Below are 20,151 nucleotides of genomic sequence, written 5' to 3' on the forward strand. Positions count from 1 at the left end.
TTTACAGAATTTGAAGTATAAGGTTTTGTTTTTGTTCTTTTCTAAATATATGTTGAGAAGTGTTTTACACGGAGAGGGATATTATTGTACCTACCCTATATTTTTACAATACAGGGTGATTTTTTTTAAATAAGTTTTTTTTATTGTGAAAATACTATGCAGAGGGGTTACAGCTACATGAGTAAGGTATAATGAATATATTTCTTATCAAGCATTGTGTACCTTTAGAAAACCCTAGAAAAACTGGAGAAAAAGATTCATTGTAATAAGATGTATTCTACTATAAGATTCTATTCTGGGCGATGGAGGTTTATTCCTGTAATATTGCTACTCGGGGGGATGAAATATGAAGATTATGGTTCAAAGTCACCCTGCACACAAAAATCAAAAAGAATGGACCAACAAAAAGCCAAAAGCTGGACTGTGGCTCAAATGGTAGAGTAAAAGCCTTGAGTGAAAAAGCTAAGGTACAACCTCAGGCCCTGGGTTTAAGCTCCACTACTAACACGCACACACACACACACGCACACGCACACACACACACACACGCACACACACACACACACATGCACACACACACACCACTACTATTAAAACTCACATAGACTTGATCTAATTGCTGAATTCTTACTTAGAAGAGACATAAAACCTCCATGTGTAACTCTTTACACTTTCTATTTTTGATAAAGAACTGTTTATGTCTGGCTTTCTGGAGGATAGGTGCCATCAGGGAATGACAGGGAATCTGCCACCCTCTCTAAAAGTAAGGGAGATGACTAAGCCAGCCTTTTCAGGATGGGAGAAAGCACCCTGGGATACAAAGCTGTGAATAGGTGAAGGAAAAGTAAGTGGAGAGAGAAAAATAAAATAACCCCAGGCTCCGTCACAATGAGCAGGGGACTAATCTCAGGGGAAGATCTTAATGAATGAGAAGTCTATCAATAGATGATGATCACTCTCCAGGGGTGTCAGATCTTTAACTTCTCCTTTAATAGCTCTCCCTTTGAAACATGAGTGTACAATAACTGGATAAAAGCCTTAAGAAACATCAATACGATTAAATGACTTAACAATCTGAATTCAGACTGAATGAAACAGTCTGAGTTTCATTATCCCTTCCATGGGTAAAGCACACAGGGCAAAGAAAACCACTTAGGTTTCAAACTCAAAAAGGGCTATCCTTTACCAGCCAGGAGAATGATCCTCATTGCTGGCTGCCCACCACTTCTCAGGTGATGCTGATGCTGATCTCCAAAGGTTAATCTTTGAGAAACACTACTCTAAGTGGAAAAGCTGAGAATTACGAGGGTCCTTGTGTTTTGACACTATGTCTACACTGGAAAGGATACTAGGTTAATGTATCAACAGAGCTTCTCAAAATACCATCTCATTGGGATCTGAGATTCTTGCATTTTTGTATTCCTTGTTCCATAGGTGGCATAGAGTTCACTTAAATCCAGACAGAAAATGGGATGAAGAGCATGCCCCCTTTCTAGGCCCCTTTGAACTGGAAATGACATACATTCTGCTGCTTTTCACCTTGCCTTTGCTAACCCTGGCTGGGAAAGATGGAAGACTTAGGAATGATGGAGGAAAGTCTTGTGAAAGTTGAGCTCCTCACATCTGAGATTTGGTGTCAGTTTGTTTGGGAGGGAGGCTGAATTTTTATAAACTCTACCCCTCCTTCAGTTCTGTGACTCATTGAGCAATCTGGTCCTTCCACTAGGCTTCAACAAATGAACATCGAGAGTCTACCACGCAACAGACACCTGCACTGGAGATTGTTCAAAATTAACAGACACACACACACAGTTGTGATTTTTTTCTTACAGAGTTTGTAGCCTAGTGATGGATTGATAAGTGATTTAAGTCAGGGGAAATAATTGGAAAACTCTCTTTTGCCTCAGCTGTCTCTGACTCTTTAACCCTTTGTAGTCTGGCATCCACTGTCCATCCAGCAGTGGCATAAAAAATAAATGTTTGTGAAAGTAACCCATGAGTTTCATACTTAAAAATATTGAAGCACTTCACCTAATTGATCCTGTTTTCTGGAAAAAAATTCTTGCTTTTGCTCTTTCATCTCATTGTCGTTATCATCTGTTAGTTGTACAAAGGAGCTCTCATTGTTATGCTTCAGATGTTCAGGCAGAATACTCGCTCAAACTTAGCCCATCTATCACTGTCACTCACACCACCTTACCTTTGTAAATACAATCGGAACACATTGTTTGATTTACCTCAAGGCCTATATTCCACCTAAATTGCATTTATCATTCATTTTCTTAATTGCTTATCTTTCCCTCACATGAGTTCCTACGCTGCAGAAATCTGTGTTCATTTAGGGTCATTCATTTTTAAATCATTTCCAATATATATTACATATATACAATATATGGATATATTATATTATATGATATATAATATGTGTATATATTGGAAGCATATTGTGTGAAGAGTCTTTGCCATGATATGTCATGCATGCATATACTGTTCTCTATTGTTCTCTTTCTTCAACCCTCATAAAAGATCTCTCAGTGAGGAGGTGGTGCTGTGGCTCAAGTGGTAGAATGCTAGCCTTGAGCTGAGAGAGCTGAGAGACAGTATCTAGGCCCACAGTTGAGATCTAATGCCACCTATGTCCATGCGCAAATTATTTTCCAGTATGACTTATCTCCAACCATTTGCTTTTCTTCTCTCCATTTTCCATCATCCCCCAAATAGTCTTACAGTTACAATCATGTTCTTTCTCACTCTCTCCACACATACATACATAAAAATGTATATATACAAGTATATAATACACATGTATAGATATGTATTTATAAGGATACAAGATGTGTATATAAACATGTATGTATATGCATGCATGTGTGTACATATATGCATATGTGTACATATGCATATGTGTATATACATGCATGCATGTTCATATGTACATCTATATGGAGATATATCTATAAATATGCACTATATGTGTGTATTCATGGACATGTCTATATACATTTATATCTTAGATATAATGCATGGACATGTATATATTTTGTATATGGTTCTTTTTATTTCTAGCTTCCCACAGTTCAGTAAGAACACATGATGTTTAGCTTTTTGAGATTGCCTTGGTCTCCAAGGCCTCCAACTCCATTCATTTTTCTGTAATGATACAATTTCATGGATAAGTTATATTCCAGGATATATATGTGACATTTTTTTTGTTCCTTTCATCCTGCTTAGGCACCTTAGGTGATTCCACAGTTCATCTCTTGTGAACAGAGCTTTCATAAAAATTAGTATGCAATATTTCTCTTTTGTTTGGATTTGTGCTCCCTCAGATGTATGTCAAAGAGTGGAATGGGAAGATCATAAGATACCTCTATTTTTTTATTTTTTATTTTTGTAAAGAACCTTCATAATGATTTGTTCAGTGGTTGCCTTAGTTTACATTCCGAATAACAGTGCTAATGAGGGTTCCTTTTCTCCATATCTTTGATAGTATTAATTATTTGTTTACTTATTTGACCTTCTGACTGAGATAAGATGGAATCAGTATAATTTTCATTTGCATGTCATTTATGACTAAAGAGATTGAGCAGTTCTTCTTATATAAATTGGCCATTTATATTTCTTCTGAGGGTTATCTGTTCCATTCATTAGCCCATTTGTTCTTTTGATGATTGTTGTTGTTGTTTTAGTTTCTTGTCCATGATGAATATTTATTTGTTGAATAGCTGTTGAAGATTTTCTCCCATTATGTGTGTTGTCTCTTTCTTCTAGTAATTATTCCTTTAGCTGTATGGACATTTTTTATTTAACACAGTTACTGTGTTCAATTATTTCTCTTATTTTCTAAGCACCTTAGGTATGATTCAAGGACTAATTACCTAGGCATATATGCTCCACCATATTCCCTGTTCCTCTTAATGGTTCATTCATTTCAGAACTTTCCTTTAGATTTTTTTTAATTTAATTTTATTTTATTTGTGAACATACTGTACAGAGGAGTTACAATTACATGGGCAGGATAATGCGTACATTTCTTACCAAGCATTGCAGCCTCCTCCTTTGTTTACCCTTCACATCCCTTCCCAGCCTCCCCCCTCCCCCCCAATCCCAATCCCAATCCTTCCCCTTCTCTTCCCCCCCCCCCCCCCCCCGCACCGACATTGTAAAGCTCGTTTTGGACATGACAACTTGTACTTCTCATCCTTTAGATTTTTAATCCATTCAGAGTTGCTTTTCTTACAAGGTGACAAACAGGCTCTAATTTCATTCTCCTGAATGTAGTTAACTGGTTTTTCCTGCATCATTTGTTGAAGAGATGGTCTTTTCTCCTGTGCATGTTTCCAACCCTTTGATTTTGCTTTCTGAATGGTCTCCATGAGCTGGTTTTCCTTGATCCATTCATTGACTGAAGGGCATCTGGGTTGCTTCCATATCTTAGTTATGGTGAATAATGCTGTGATAAACATAGTTGTACCGGTAGCTTTAGTATAGCCTTGTTTGTGATCATTTGGGTAAATACCCAGAAGTGGGATTGCTGGGTCAGAGGGGAGCTCTATGTGTAGTCTATGTGTAGTGCTTTCCAGAGTGGTTGAACAAGTTTACACTCCCATCAACAATGCAGTAGGGTTCCCTTCTGACCACATCCCCTCCAGCATCTGTTGTTATTAGAGTTCTTGATTATAGCCATTCTAACTGGTGTGAGGTGGTATCTCAATGTTGTTTTGATTTGCATTTCTTTTATGGCTAGAGAAGTTGAGCATTTCTTCATGTGTCTATTAGCGATTATTATTTTCTCTTTAGAGAAGTCTCTCTTTAAGTCTTTAGCCCACTATTAATGGGGGGTTGTTTCTTTGAGGATTCATTGTTGGGGGATTTAATTTTTTGAGTTCTAAGTATATTTTAGATATGAGAACCTTGTCCATTGCATAGCTAATGAAGATCTTCTCCCAATCCATGGGCTCTCTATTGATCTTGCTACCTATGTCCTTTGCTGTGCAATCCCAGTTGTCCAACCTTTTTTGATTTGTGATATATATATATATGCTTCCATCAGAAAGAATGACACCTTCCCTTTTGTTAAGAAATGGAAAGACTTGGGAAAAAAACGTATTAAGTAAAATAAGCCAGACCCAAACAAATATAGGTCTCATGGTTTCCCTTATATGCAATAATTAATATATAGGTCTAGGATAATCTTATCAGTTGAGCAGAAAAGCTCAAAAGCTATGCACATATGACCATATAAGATGATGTTAAGTGAAATGAACCCCAAGATATGGATACAGAGGTCTTTCTTTGCTGTTGTTGTTTTTAATATGGGGAAGGGAGGGGAATAACAAAATGCTGAAAGAAGGACACAGGTTGACCCATTGTAACAATGATACTCACAAGACACTATGTTGAAAATGAACTTTACAATTTTTTAGGGTGGAAGAGGAGTAGGGGAGGGAAGGGATAGTGGGCGAACAACAAGGGAAGGGGTAACAATGCTTTACAAGAGATGTACTCATTACCTTACTCATGTAACTGTAACCCCCCTGTATAGCGTCTTTACAATAAAATAAAATATAAAACATTAATTCAAAATATTAGAACCTTGTACTCCATCTTTGATTTAGATAATATCAGGAAAAAAATCTTCACTTTTGCTCTTTAAACATGAATTAAATGATGATAACGTCTCAAACAGATGCAGAGGTAATGAAATCGCAGAGCTTGAAACTTAATCAGAAAGTTACCTTCTTCCTACCTGAGATATATTATAGGATTCATTTACTTTTGAAACAAAATCTTAATTTCCAGGAGTGTTAAAGTGCTTAATTTCAGCAACTAATTGAAATAAGTTGAAATTAATAAAAATGATCTCTTCATCTTGGAAAAGATTGAATTCTAGCCATATGCCTAAAATCAGACATGGTGGAGAAACCCTAAACTACATTATTTGTATGTACATTATTTGTATGTACATCATGTTTGACTCATCTAAGAGAAAATATTCTTCTTTTTTTTTTTTTTAATCAGTCATGGGGCTTGAATTCTGGGCCTGGGCCCTGTCCTTGAGCTCTTCAGCTCAAGGTGAGCACTCTAACACTTGAGCCACAGCAGCACTTCTGGTTTTCTGAGTGGTTTATGGGAGATAAGTATCTCATGGACTTTCCTACCTGAGCTGGCTTTGAACTGTGATCCTCAAATCTCAGTCTCCTGAATAGCTAGGATTATAGGCATGAACCCCCAGAACCCAGCTTAATATTCTCCTTTTTTGACTCACATATTTCTTTGACATAAGATTTTACCTTTAGGGCTGTATGTCAGTTCCATACTTGATTTCAAAGTGAAGATTAGTTGGTATTAAACAGATAGACTGAATTGTTGCAGGAGGCAAAATGTTAAATCTCTTCCATTTCTAATAAAATATCTTCACCTCTTCTCCTTGAACAGACTTTTCAAGTGCTACCTTATTACTTTTTTTAATGCATGATAATAGATTGTTAAGGGTTTGAATGTCTGTCTCATATTTATGGGGTGTTTTAGCAGACCAGTTGTTTTGAGTATCATGACATGCACCTTTGTACTAATGGCGTGAACATTATTTCTATAGATCAGAATGGACTGCAACACAGCATCAAAGCTTTGGATTTCTTCACAGTTTCAATAGGAAAAGAGAGACAAGAATGTAGTTTTAAATACTACCCCTTTAATAAAAGAAAAAAAATGGATAAAGTTGAACTTGAACAAATAACAAATAATTCTTATGAGAAGTACTGGACCTTTAAGTTAATATCAACCCCTAAGATTGAAGGTATATTTTCTTCTGAAAGTATCTTTCCATTTGAAAGGATGCTTATGTTCTATAAGAAAAATGCCACATCAGTTTCATAAGGCTCCTTAAGCATCCTGAAATTTTTTGTCTCCACAAATGTATAGAAAATTTACAGACAGCAAGATATATCAGGTGATGGTATTATCACTTTAATTGTGCCCTGGATTTCTGGATAGTTAGGCAGGAATTCCAGATGAAATGTGAATTTTAGTATTGTTGGAAAATAGACCTGAGAAAAAGGCCCTGGGTATGAATGAAATTCCCTTTGTGAATTTCTCTGCTTGTCTATTAAGTTCATAACACAAAGAAGAATCTAAATAAAGGATGTAACTAATACTGAATGACTTTCTTCTTCTGTAGTCATAATATGGACTCTGTTAAATTCATGTGTTACAGCTGGTGATACCCCACTTGAACCAGGCTTTCAGTGCAGTAATTTGCTGGTTAATTATAGACTCATATTTTTCTGCCTGGGCTGACATTGAACCTGTAATCTTTCAGATTTCAGCATCTTGTATTACAGACTTGAGCCAAGTAAGGGTGCCCTGTTCTAATGCCTTTGAATATCTGTGGTATCTTAAAGATCTCTTTAAAAACATAATTTGATTTTATTAAAATAAAAGATGTATTGTACCTTTTCAGCACCCATTAGTCTGATTTAGACAATAGTTTATCAGTTCCCATGAGTACATCAGGGATTTTATGCATCACATCTTCCCACAATTCTACATTAAGACATCAACATTGTTTTAAGAATATTATAAATTATAATTTCACAAGTTTTTCTTCAGTTTGATATTTCCTCACATGTTTCTAATTTGCCACTTAGATACATAAGAATTTTAAGGAGTGGTGCCATATGTACTACAAACTCAACGAGTTAGTGGACTTCTAAGTTGTAAGAAGATAAGTCAACATGAGGGCTGGGAAGGTGGCTCAGTGGTAGAGCGCTTGCCTTGCATGCATGAGGCCCTGGGTTCGATTCCTCAGCACCACATAAGCAAAAAGAAAAAAGCCGGAAGTGGCGCTGTGACTTAAGTGTTAGAGCTCTATCCTTGAGCTGAAGAGCTGAGGGACAGTGCCCAGGCCTAGAGTTTAGGCCCCATGACCAGACCCCCCCCCCAGAAAAGATAAGGCAACATGAGAACTTTCATTTGAAAAGAGGTCAATCTACTCAGCTGATGGTTCCATCTTTGTTCTAAGAATTAGAAACATTTCCTCCTCCCTGCAAGTAACACAATATCAACCTGTAGTAATGGAAATAGCTAAATACAGCAAGGCCCAATAACTCTTCAAGAGTATTATTTTTCTGTTTTAAGGAGTGGTTATCATTCCTTCCAGTTTGACCAAAGGAAAGCGTATGCAGAGGATAATCTGTTGATATATGTTCATGTCTATATATGTGTACAGAAGAGTCATCTCATTTTCTTAAGTCCGATCTGCTACTCAATTGAACTTTGTAAGTTAACTGGGTGCAACACTATGCTATTGGTAATGCTTGGGAAAGAACAAGGGGCTGTGTTATCCCATAAGTTATATATTTAGGACATTTTGCATTTGACAAGTCATATGGAATGCAACTCTAGATGGCTGCATATTGGGTTACATTGGTAATACATGCGTGGTGATGCAATGAGCTATCATTGTTGTTGAGTGCTAGAAGTGCATGGATTTAAAGACATCATTTCTTAAGTTCTTTATGTGGAACACACCAAGTTCTTTTGTGTTTTGTGTGGGATGCTCATAACCTTCTCTGGTACAAAGCCAAATGTAAGATGAGATAGCATAGCTGAAGTAAAGGAATAAATAAATAACTGGGATTTAAAATGTTGACTAAGGTTTCCTGTTCTTCAGTTGTGGTGTTTGCAGTAAGATGAAGTGTTTCCTCTGTCTACATTTTACTGTTTGCAGAAAGACAAACATCTTCTTCTGAGCTATTTTTTTTTCTGGTACATCTTAATTCCGCACTGAATTGATTAATTCGCTATCATTTCTTCAGGGTTCTGCTATTTATTTATGAAGCCAGATTTAATGTTTAGGGCAATATTAAGTGCTCTGTCAGGTAATAGAAAAAGACTCTCATTAAAAATAGATCCTCGATCTTCAGAAGTCAGTAACATCAGCTGCTATAAAATAAGGTTGATTAGAAACTCCTGTTTGGAAAAGTCTCATTTAGAATCCATGACAAGTTGAAGCATCTCTGTATAAACACACATTCCTTCTGTGTGGAAAGACTTTTAGTTATCTCATCTAAAATGAATTGTTTACTTCAATCCTACTTATAGAGAATTTATATCATGCTTCTTAGCAAGGTGATAAACTTGTATATCTGCATCTGGAAGTATTGAATTTTAATGTAATCATTAATCTATATTTGTACAAGAATTATCCCATATTTAAATGAGTCTGCATGAAAATGGCTTCAATCAGCAAGATAAATCTCCCATTGTCAAAACCGTTGTACAAAATCCTCCTCTCAAAAGTATATATAGTTCTTTCTGTTTCAGAAAGACAGGATAGGTCAAAAATGGAAGTATTGCATTTTATCCATTTTGTTAACATTAGTAAAAATCTTCATATCCTTCCTATCTAAATATCTAAGAAGATAATTGGAAGTATTTTATTGTTCCACTTGAAATTAGTAACTCTTTTGTGATTCTCAGCCATGTACAAACATACAAGAAATAGAAGGCAATATTAGAGTTTATGGGTTCAATATTAATGCCATGCAAATGTAATTGAGTTAATAAGAAAGTGATGTCCATACATATGTTTCTTAGAGTTTGAGAATGACCAGCAGTACTTAATTAGAACTGGACATAGCTTCATGCATTGCATGTTATATACTTGTATTCTCATGTGCCGTTGACTAGAGGGCTGGGAGATGGGATATACTCAATAAAGAGAGTTGTTATATGAAGGGTCTGCATTTGCATATATATGTATATTTGTGCAAAAGATACATCTACACGATCCATATTGTGGATGCAATGCCAGAAGTCACCATCCCCTAGTGACTGACTCAGACAAGGACATTGGGAGACTCCCAGTGCTCTATTACTGCTTGCATGGAACTTAAGTTCTATAGTTATATCTGTCTCTAGTAGTATCCTATAGCCAGGGAGAGTTATATCATGTAATATTTATTTTATTTACTTTTTGTCGATTGTGGGGCTTGAATTCTGGGGCTGGGCACTAACCCTCAGCTCTTTTGTTCAAGGCTGGTGTTTTACCATTTGAGCCACAGAGCCATTTCCAGTTTTCTGGTGATTTATTGGAGATACAAGTCTCAGGGACTTTCCTGCCTGGGCTGGCTTTGAACCTTGATCCTCAGATCTCAGTCACCTGAGTAGCTAAGATTATAGGCATGAGCCACGGGCACCCAGCTTATCATGTATTTTTTTTTTGAATTAAATAACATACTCTATGAAAAAAATTAATGAGTAAAGTCAAGGAATATTTGAGAGTAGTTATTATTTATCATATATTTTTAAGATCTATGACTTGCTGTTTTACATATATATGTATATATATTCATACATATAAGCAGATGATTCCTAGAGACAAGTAAATTAATATATACTCATCACTTCATATAGTTTTATTTGAAAGTGTAACAATATCTACAACACATTCACTGTTACTGATTTTTTTCAGTATATAAATCAATCACTGTAGTTTTTAATTTTTTAAATGTTTTATTATTGTGAAAATACTGTATAGAGGGATTGCAGTTACATGAGCAAGGTAATGAGTACATTCCTTATCTAGCATTGTTGCCTCCTCCTTTGTTTTATTACTGCACATTAAGTCTTTAGATTGATTCCTATCAACTGCCAGTTGGTCCTGTTTGTCATACATTTCCAAGTTTTCCGCAAGACACACAGATGCCTCCTAGAAACATTGTGCTCATTGGGTCTGGCTTCTTGGATTCCAGTGTATGTAAAGTCACAGACTATTCTTCTGTATCTAGCTGACTTTATTTGTTGTCATGTCTCTAAGCTTACCAATGTTCTGACTTCTATTAAACTAGAAAGAAAATACTTACATCTAAAATATTATTATTTGAGTTCTGTAAATATTTTTACATCTCAATATTTTCATCTGGTTTTGAAAAGGGTGAATGTGAAGCTTAGGGTTTGAGTACTTTTCTCAAGGTTCTCTGTTTAACAAGTGCCCAAGTCAGGATTTGGCATCGAGCACTTTGTTCTTAGAAGTGATGTGTGTAGCCAATATCCACAGATAAGGAAACTCTCCAAAGAAGGGAGTCAGCTTGCTTATCACCATTATTTTTGTATGGGTCCAACAGGTGCCATACCTAATCCCAGCAATTACATTAGTTCTTCAGTTCAAGGATTTGCACAGGTCTGGATTTTCCATCTAAAATCATTAGCTACTATAAAAGAAATGAAAATCCTGCTCATTAAAATATAGAAGAAAAGAGAAAAGAAGGAAAGAAGAAGCCAAAGAAATGAGATTATGAGAGAAATCTGACTTCTTTAAGCTCTGTAATGGGTCCTGCAATATGTTCCTAAATTTATGTCCTATCACTCACAGGGGGAAAAAACGTTTTCAACTGACTCTGTAAGAATCTGAAAGATTTCCAGTGTATTATTCACTCTGCCCTTTGTACAACGTCCTTTTGAATTCATTACATTGTCCAATCCAAGTTCTTCTTGAAGCACATGGAAATGCTGTTTATCATCTCCTTTCAGAAGAAATAACTCTTGTTATTCTTAGGGTATAATGGACTTATACTAAGGTGCGTTTCCATAACAAAGTGCATGTGTTAAGTGAAAATGTAAGTTTTTTTTTCAAATACGCAGATAACTTTTTCATAGGGCATTGCAGAATGTTTATGTTATTGTTTAATGTCAACATTCACTTCTTTCTAGGAGCAATTTTTGACGAATCTGCTAAAAAGGACGATGAGGTGTTTCGTACAGCGGTTGGCGACCTCAATCAGAATGAGGAAATATTACAGACTGAAAAAATCACATTTTCGGTGACATTTGTTGATGGCAACAACCCCTTCCAGGCCGTTCAAGAAGGTAAGACCCAGTAGTCTCCTGTTTTCTTTGCTTATATGTGTTGGAAGTTGTTCAATTTCAGTGTTAATGAAATTAGATGGAATTAAATGGAAGGCGGATGGCATTGTTTGTATTGTTGCTGCTAATTGGGTATTACTTCCCTATGGAAGTGCTCTTCTGCAGGTCTTTAAGCTGTCTTCTCCTTTTGAGAAGACCCAAAGTGGAAAGCCATCGGTTTAATTGAAATATGATAGCAAAGTAGACAGAAATATTTACACTGAAAGCCTTTAGGACATGACTTCAATATAAATGAAGCATTTCTTTAAAATATGGTTTTCTCTTTGAGTTTTTACTTTGGATTTCTCTGGGCTAACTGCCACCTTGAGTAGTGTTCTTACAGGCTGCCTGACACTTTAGATGTGCTCATGACAAATGTATTGCCAAAAGGAGTATATTTCAGCATTGCATACAAATCAAAGATTTTGTATTGGGATCCTAACATACTGACCTAGGCTATATGTATGTATGTATGTATGTATGTATTTATGTGTGTGTGTATATGTATATATATATATAAGTTCCAAATTTATTTAAGTATTTTCCTCTATGCTCTATTTACTTGAGTGAATTAAAAGTTTTAATCAATGTAAGGTAATATAAATCATTTTTACTCACTGAATAACTTCTAGAATGAAATGTTTGCCTATTAACGATCTCTTATTAATGAAGAGTTGACCTTTGGACTTTTATATTTGATGCTATTCATCTAAATGAATGCTAAGCGCCTTCTGTAAAGTGTTGATTGTTGCTGCTTGGTAGGTTTTGAATTTTGGGGTTCTCAAGTGTCTGTGTTGAAATCTCATTTTCATAATGATGGTTTTAAGAGGTTAGACATTCTGAAGATGATAGGTCATAAAGACTGTGCCTTCACAGATGGGATTTGTGTCCTTACAAAAAGAGCTCTAGGGCTGGGAAGGTAGCTCAGTGATAGAGTGGTTGCTTTGCATGTGTGAGACCCTGGGTTCGATTCCTCAGCACCACATAAGCAGAAAAAGCTGGAAGTAGTGCTGTGGCTCAAGTGGTAGAGCGCTAGCCTTGAGCTGAAGAGCTGAAGGACAGTGCCCAGGCTCAGAGTTCAGGCCCCACGACTGACAGAAACCTAAAAATAAGGAGCTCCATCCCTTTACCTATTCAGAGAACACACAAAGGACTCTGTGGAACAGAAAATAAAGAGAAACCTCACCAGGCAAAGAGCTGCTGTGTCTTGATCTTGGCTTTCTCTACCTGCAGAATTGTGAACTATAAATTTCGGTCGTTTGTAAATCACCTGGTGTAAGCCATTCTGTTACCGAAACCCAGAGTATGACACTGTTTACTGGATATATTATTGTGATAATTCATTTAGACTAAATACAAAGAGTCCCAAATTGACTTACACACATGAACAACTTGCACTAATAAATTTTAAGTAGCATTTGGCAGAAGAAAAGGAAGACAAACACCACATCAGAGGTATTAAGTTTGGCAGGAAAGAAACATGGAAGGGTAAAGGAAAAGAAACTTAATTGTCTGAAATAAGTTTCCTTTTCATCTACTATTATATCTGTTTGATATGCAGATGATTTTTCACTGGAATTTATTTCTGATCTGTAGATCTGATTGCTGTTGAATTTTATGTTGGCTTCTATTAGAGTATGGAGATGAGGCAGATGGAGGTGTTTTTAATTCTTAATTTGATAGAGAAAATAATGAATAATGAACAGACTTATTTTATGAAAAAATAACTTTAGAATAACAAAATAATATAGAATATAATATGGCTTTTAACTTTAGAAAATATCAGTACAAAAGTCACATTGAAATAAACATTCAACTATTTACACTTTAAATTATCCTGAGAATTTGAGGCTTCATATCATGAATATATATTTGTATGGAAATACTTAAAAGCTATCAAAAGTTAAAATTCACAGTTACCTGCAACATAATAAATTAGAATTTGAGGAAGATATGTGATAATTATTTTATGTATGCTTGTCCTGGGGCCTGAACTTACTGCTAGGTGCTATCTCTGAGCTTTTTGCTGAAGGCTAGTGCTCTAACACTTTGAGACACAGCTCCACCTCCAGCTTTTGATACTTAATTAGAGATAAGAATATCACAGACTTTCTTGCCCAGGCTGGCTTTGAACTGTGACTCTCAACATTCAGCCTCCTGAGTATATAGGATTACAGGCATAAGCCAACCACAGCTAGTGATACATGGTAATTTTTAAATATACCAACTAGAAATCACTTGTTAACTCGTTTTTTAAGTTCTCTTGATGTCTTTTCAATCTATAGGTTTATTGGCCAGAATGACAACAGGAAAAGCCTGAGAACCAATTTATTTTCGCTACTCTCTTTTGAGGAACTCTATGTGAATTTCAGTTAAAATATCATTTTGTAAATTTATCTAGGCTGGAAAAAGCAGTAGCAAATTAAGAAGTGATAGCAATAGTTAGAAAGGAATTCAGAATAAGTATGCCCTTGTAGCCTTTCTTAGACTAAATTTGAAAAGTTAAGACAGATTTTAAAAATATTGCAGTGATACCCTTTTATACACTGCTTTGTGTAACCATTCTGCTGCTGGTTAACTTCAAGAAACAAAAATGTCTCTCAAAAAGAATTATAAGGACTTGAATGGAATGGTGACATTGAAATCAGACTGAGACAGAAAATGTTTCCCAGGTAGAGACCACTAGGTATTTATCAAAGCTGGAGGAAAGCTTGATACTTTGCTGGGTTGTTGTTCCTAACAGGATGCTCTGGACAAGTTATTTTGGTGGTCTGCTCTGAGTAATGAACCTGAAATTAGTTCCAAGAAGCTTTGGAGATCATCTGTTTCCCCCTTCCGCACCAGAGAGGCTTTAGATTCACTTTAGTAGTAAAAATAGTTATTTCAAGGGTTCTTGTCAGCTTGAAAAATAAAGGGAAAAATATGAAACTTACAAAAGAACAAGAAATAATTCAAAGGCACTACTCTCTTAAATATTATGAGGAAGTAATTAAGGAGAAAGTGTGTCATCGAAGATGAGCAGTTTTTGATCACATCTTCATTGCAATGCTATTAAAATCCATAATCTAAAATTAACTTACATTTTTATTTTTATCAGAGACAAAAATTTAATGATAAAGTACTGATAACTGATCTACTGTCATTTCAGAATTATGGTAATTCATGATTTTGGGTTCTCTCTCATCTATGTATGTATGTATGTATGTATGTATGTATGTATGTATGTATGTATCTAACTATCTATCTATCTACCTGATTTTGAAATTCTAGTATTTAGCAAACAGAATTATGATGCATGTAGGTATTTGGTGAATAATTAATGATATCAGATTAATCCAAACACATATTCATTAAATCTACTAGTCTGTATGTCTTAAGTTATTAATAAGCTTTTTATTGTGAAAATACCATATAGCGGGGTTACAATTACATGAGCAAGGTAATGAGTACATTTCTTATCAAGCATTGTTGCCTCCTCCTTTCTTTCCCCTTACCATCCCTCCCCATCTCCTCCCTTCCCCGTCTCCGCCCCCCTCCCCTCCCACACCCTTGCCAAAGTTGTAAAGTTTTGTTTTTCAACATAACGTCTTGTACATCTCATTGTTGCAATGGGTCCACTTGTAACCCTATTTGAACAATTTGTTTTTTCCCTTCCCCTCCCCAAATTACATCAGTTAGTCATCTTAAGAGCTGGTTTGGTTCATAGAAATTTATTTTTGTCTTTCTGTTGTCTTTGTTTCTTACTAAAAGAGAGAGGGTCATACTAGTAAACAGCTTGTTCAATCCCCAGAGTTGGTATTATTAAAATCATCTTTGGTGGCTTTGCTTATAATGCATTTTAGTCAATTATTATTCTCTTAAAAGCAAGTTTCTAGGGTGAAATATCTCTAATATCACTAATAGTTCATTCTCTGGTGATCAGTTAGTTTTTTACTGCATTTCTTATTGTTACATCTATATTAGACTTTTAAATAAATGAACAGTAGAAAGGTATTTATTATAAGTAACATGATAACAAACTAGCTGTTTTGATAAATTTATTTTTCTATATATTTCAGTTCATCTGTAGATAATTTGTTAAGATTCTTTTGTTCCACAGTTTAGAATATTAACCAAGAAGATGAAAGTTTTTATCATTTAACAGAACAAATTTTTGGAGGCATTTTCTTTTTGACAGTTGCTTTGGTAGTTGAAAGATGGATTTTTCTATTACATGAAAAAACTATCCTACTAGAAAAAAAGAACTATCCTACTTTTCAAAACCTGTCAATTGGGGTTTATATGTAGCAATGTAACTCTATTGGAATATTTTCAGTATATAGATGAACCAATTGAGACTCAGAGAGATTGAATAATTATTGTAAGTTTTTATTAGACAAGGATATATAGATAACATATGTTATCCAAGATGTTCGCATCATCATTTTTCTTGCTACATCTAGTATCTAAGTGTACACACACACACACACACACACACACACACACACACACACACACACACACACACAAAACACACACAGAATTTATTCTAGTCTTCAGTATATAGGTGTATACTTATACATAATAGTTCATTTTAGGTATTCCATAAGTACTGTGAGGGAGTTAAAAAGGTAGCAGATTGATATGTATTTGATGCGCATTATTTACATTCAAAGCTTATAATTGTAGGGGTCTTTCACTTGGGATGATATACTCAGTTTCATGGTATAAATCATTCTTGTTTTTTCAATCTTGGATTTTTCTCAGCTGTAAAAAATGAAGAACTCAAAACATATGTGATGTATTTTTAAAATCACTTTCATCTCTTCAGTTTCATGACACTTTAGAATACACTTATAGGTTTTAAACTTTATCCAAATGTTCATTATTTAATTCATTTTTATAGGAGTATTCACATTTTTGAAATTACTCCTAGCTTTCCTTTGACTGAATTTGAAATAATTTAAAGAAATATATGGCACCTTTGCTATGTTTTGCTACTGCATGCACCTATTCAGTACAAACCAAATAATTTACTATTATCACTGAACTCAGAAAAGACATTGAGCTAGTTTAATGGCCCTGGACCAGAGGGCTCTTGTTAGACTTCCCTTCTATTCTTCTTTTATAGATTGATTCTCTGGGAATCTAAGTATTGTTCAGGTCATAGATATAAAATTGCATGGTATGAAAGACACAGATGAATCTGTCAAAAGTAGAAGCAAATATCTTATCTTGTAACCTCATGGCTGAGACAAGTTTTGGTCAGGAAAGATGAAAATTTGTGAGAAAACTAAGCCAGGGGAATTAAGGAAGGTGATTGAAAAAACTCACCTTGGAAGATAAATTCACAAATAATATAGTATTGTTCTTGTATTCTTATGATTCTTGTCAGGGAGGATATAAAACATTATACAATGATAATAAATGGTAAGATTCTGCCAAAACATTTTGAAATAAATGCTCACATAAGAAAAATACCTGTAAGCATAAGCCATGAGGTATATAAGAGGAAAAATTAGTTATAAATTATTTTATATGAAAGAAAATGTAAAGCCATCACAACATTTTTGAATCTGTTGCTCACCACTATAAGCCATATAGTCAAAAATCAATAAGGTGATGATAATGATAAAAAATTGAATGCTTTGAAAATATTTGTTACATGTAAAAGAATGATTTATGTGTCTGCACTATTTGATCCTTTTTGTTTGGCTTAGTCTAATTTACATTTCCCTGTACTTAAAATGGATATTTTATTGTGATAAAGCCCTAATAATTCCAAAATCCTCTGCAACCATTTGTTGCAATTAGTTGCTGTAACTATTCTACCATAAGGCTGCAGGGTTTATCATTCATCAGCTTGTGTTTCCCTGGACTAATTTTGGTAGCTCCAATCCCAGCTACTATTCTGAAATGCCTGACAATAGATTAAACGTCAGAATTAGGTGGATTAGAATTTTTTTATAAAAACGTAAATATTATATACATCTAATTCTTATCATTCATTTATTTATGTGTTTTTATTCCTCTTTCCCTTCCTGAGATTCAAAGCTACTTTCATTGCTCTTTCCCTACCTGAGAGTCAAAGCCACTTTCGCTTTGAATCTCAGGGTCTAGCCTCAAGGCACAGCAGAACTCTTGCTCATCTCCATATATGAAGTGTGGAGAGAATCAATAATGCAGTTAACCTGCTATCTCCAAACACCTGGATCTGTTTTACAACTGCATGGTCCATGATCATCTAGGGGTTGGGAATTTTTAGCTCAGCCATTTTCCCATCTATTTCCTGTCAAGGACTCTGTCATTTTTTTCTTACTACCAGTCACATTCCACCAACTGACTCCTGTGGTTGGAAATCCACAGGTGCCTGCCATGTAATCTGGAATACTCTTTAAAGTATGAATAAATGTATGTCTATAAGATTTGCCATCCTTACATATTACCTTATACATTTCATTCAACCCTGCCATTGGAGAATTGCCCATTAAGGGAATTAATGTAATAGGTATTTGCAATCTAATTTGGAGAGTATTCAGTCAAATTCATCCAAGTACTGATTAAATGCTTTATGCTGTTCCAAGACTAGGCCAGCTATAACAGAGGACAATAAAATAAAGAACACAGAGTATGTTATGGAAAGTATTAAATATATCTGAGGAATGTCATGGAGTTTTAAAGCATAAAAAGATAGTATTGCCTTCAATATATAATTTAGACTTTAAAGTACACTAATAGTCAAAAGGAACAGGGTGATCTACCTTTTGAAAATTTCCTTTTCAAAACAGAAATGGGCAGCTGTCATCTTTAACTAAATATTAATATGGTTACAAGTTGCATTGTTTAATTTTTCTGCATTTTGCCATCATGTTATCTTTGTTTCATTTAATACCACACTCTTAAAGTAACAGCTTACCAGTTCCAAGTGCAGATTGAAATTCAGATGTGTATAACTCACTCTTCCTTCATTTTGTAGCCATTTTCCTTTGAGATCTCTTACCTCACTATAATTATGTACTGGTATGTAAGTTCAACCATAAACTACATTTTAGCAATATATGCTTCTCTGGGTCTTGATTTTTAAGGAAAAATCATTAACAGATTTTTATGCAAGCTGTGTTTAAGGGCAGTAAAAATTTATTCTTTGGATGGAAGTGTTGTTAATAATAATAGCAACCATTTATTCTTCGCTTTCTGAATCTATACATAGAGTACATGATTGTAGTAAGATGTTTCCATCCTTAATTAGTCTTTTTGGTTCTGACGTGGTAAAAGATTCATCTATATGTCTTAATGTAACTATGAATATGGGGTCTATTAGATTAAAATCTCCATTTACAGCTGAGCACCAATGGCTCATGCCTATAATATTATTTACTCAGGAGGCTGAGATCTGAAGATTGTGGTTCAAAGCCAGCCTGGGCAGGAAAGTTTGTGAGACTTTTATCTTTAATAAGCTACATAAAAACATAAACTACAAAAACAGTGAAACAAAAGTGGAGCTGTGGCTCAGATGACAGAGCACTCATATTGAGCACAAAAGCTCAGGGATACCACCTAGGGCCTAAGCCTGTGTGTACTAGCACGTGCACATAATAATAATAATAATGATAATAATAATAATAATAATAATAATAATAATAATAATAATAACAACAATAACAACTCCACTTGACTATAGACTGCAGTTGTAAGGGAAGTCTATTGGATAGTCATAAAAATATGTTGGTAAACCAAGGATGACTTTCTGATTTCAAAATATTATTAGTGTTATCAGTATCTATGTTTCTCCTGATCCAGTTTGCTTTTGTGAGTATGGAAAATAACTTCGCCTCCTGCTTTTTCAATGTTTGACATTTAATTTTACATGTATTTTCCTAGTAATATTTAAATTTTATAGGCATCACACTATGTGTAGCTATCTATACTCTTGTGATATTTTGTTGAATGGTCTTGGAATTCTCCAAAGCATTATCAGTGGAACTTGCATTTTAAAAATAGAACATATAAGATGCCAAAAGCAACATAGAAAAAGCTGCATATTCAGGGAGAAAAAGAAAGCACTTTTAAAGTGCCTGTAAGAGTTCAGCCTCGATTGAATTACTATGCACATGAAAGTGCTTCCCGTTGGCTTTGCTGTAGTCGTTCCTGTTTATCTTGAACAACATTCTGTTATCTTAACCTGAGCTCTGGCCTTATGTACATATCTCATTCTTAATGTTCTGATACCGTGTCCTTATAAAGTTCTATTCAGCCATGTTTTAG

At 34.9% G+C, this 20,151-nt stretch overlaps 1 protein-coding gene across 2 annotated transcripts in view; it reads left to right on the plus strand.

Moving 5' to 3' along the window:
• The window catches only part of Grid2 (glutamate ionotropic receptor delta type subunit 2), a 1,042,163-nt gene that overhangs the window by 180,050 nt on the left and 841,962 nt on the right, over nt 1-20,151 (plus strand). For both annotated transcript variants that reach the window (XM_070022289.1, XM_070022287.1), the window contains exon 2: nt 11,716-11,871. In XM_070022289.1, the coding sequence (XP_069878390.1) occupies nt 11,716-11,871 (156 nt within the window). The remainder of the gene's footprint in view (nt 1-11,715; nt 11,872-20,151) is intronic.

The sequence above is a fragment of the Dipodomys merriami genome, unplaced genomic scaffold (genome assembly GCF_024711535.1).
Source record: "Dipodomys merriami isolate MVZ:Mamm:240054 unplaced genomic scaffold, mDipMer1.0.p SCAF_15, whole genome shotgun sequence".
NCBI classification, from domain to species: domain Eukaryota; kingdom Metazoa; phylum Chordata; class Mammalia; order Rodentia; family Heteromyidae; genus Dipodomys; species Dipodomys merriami.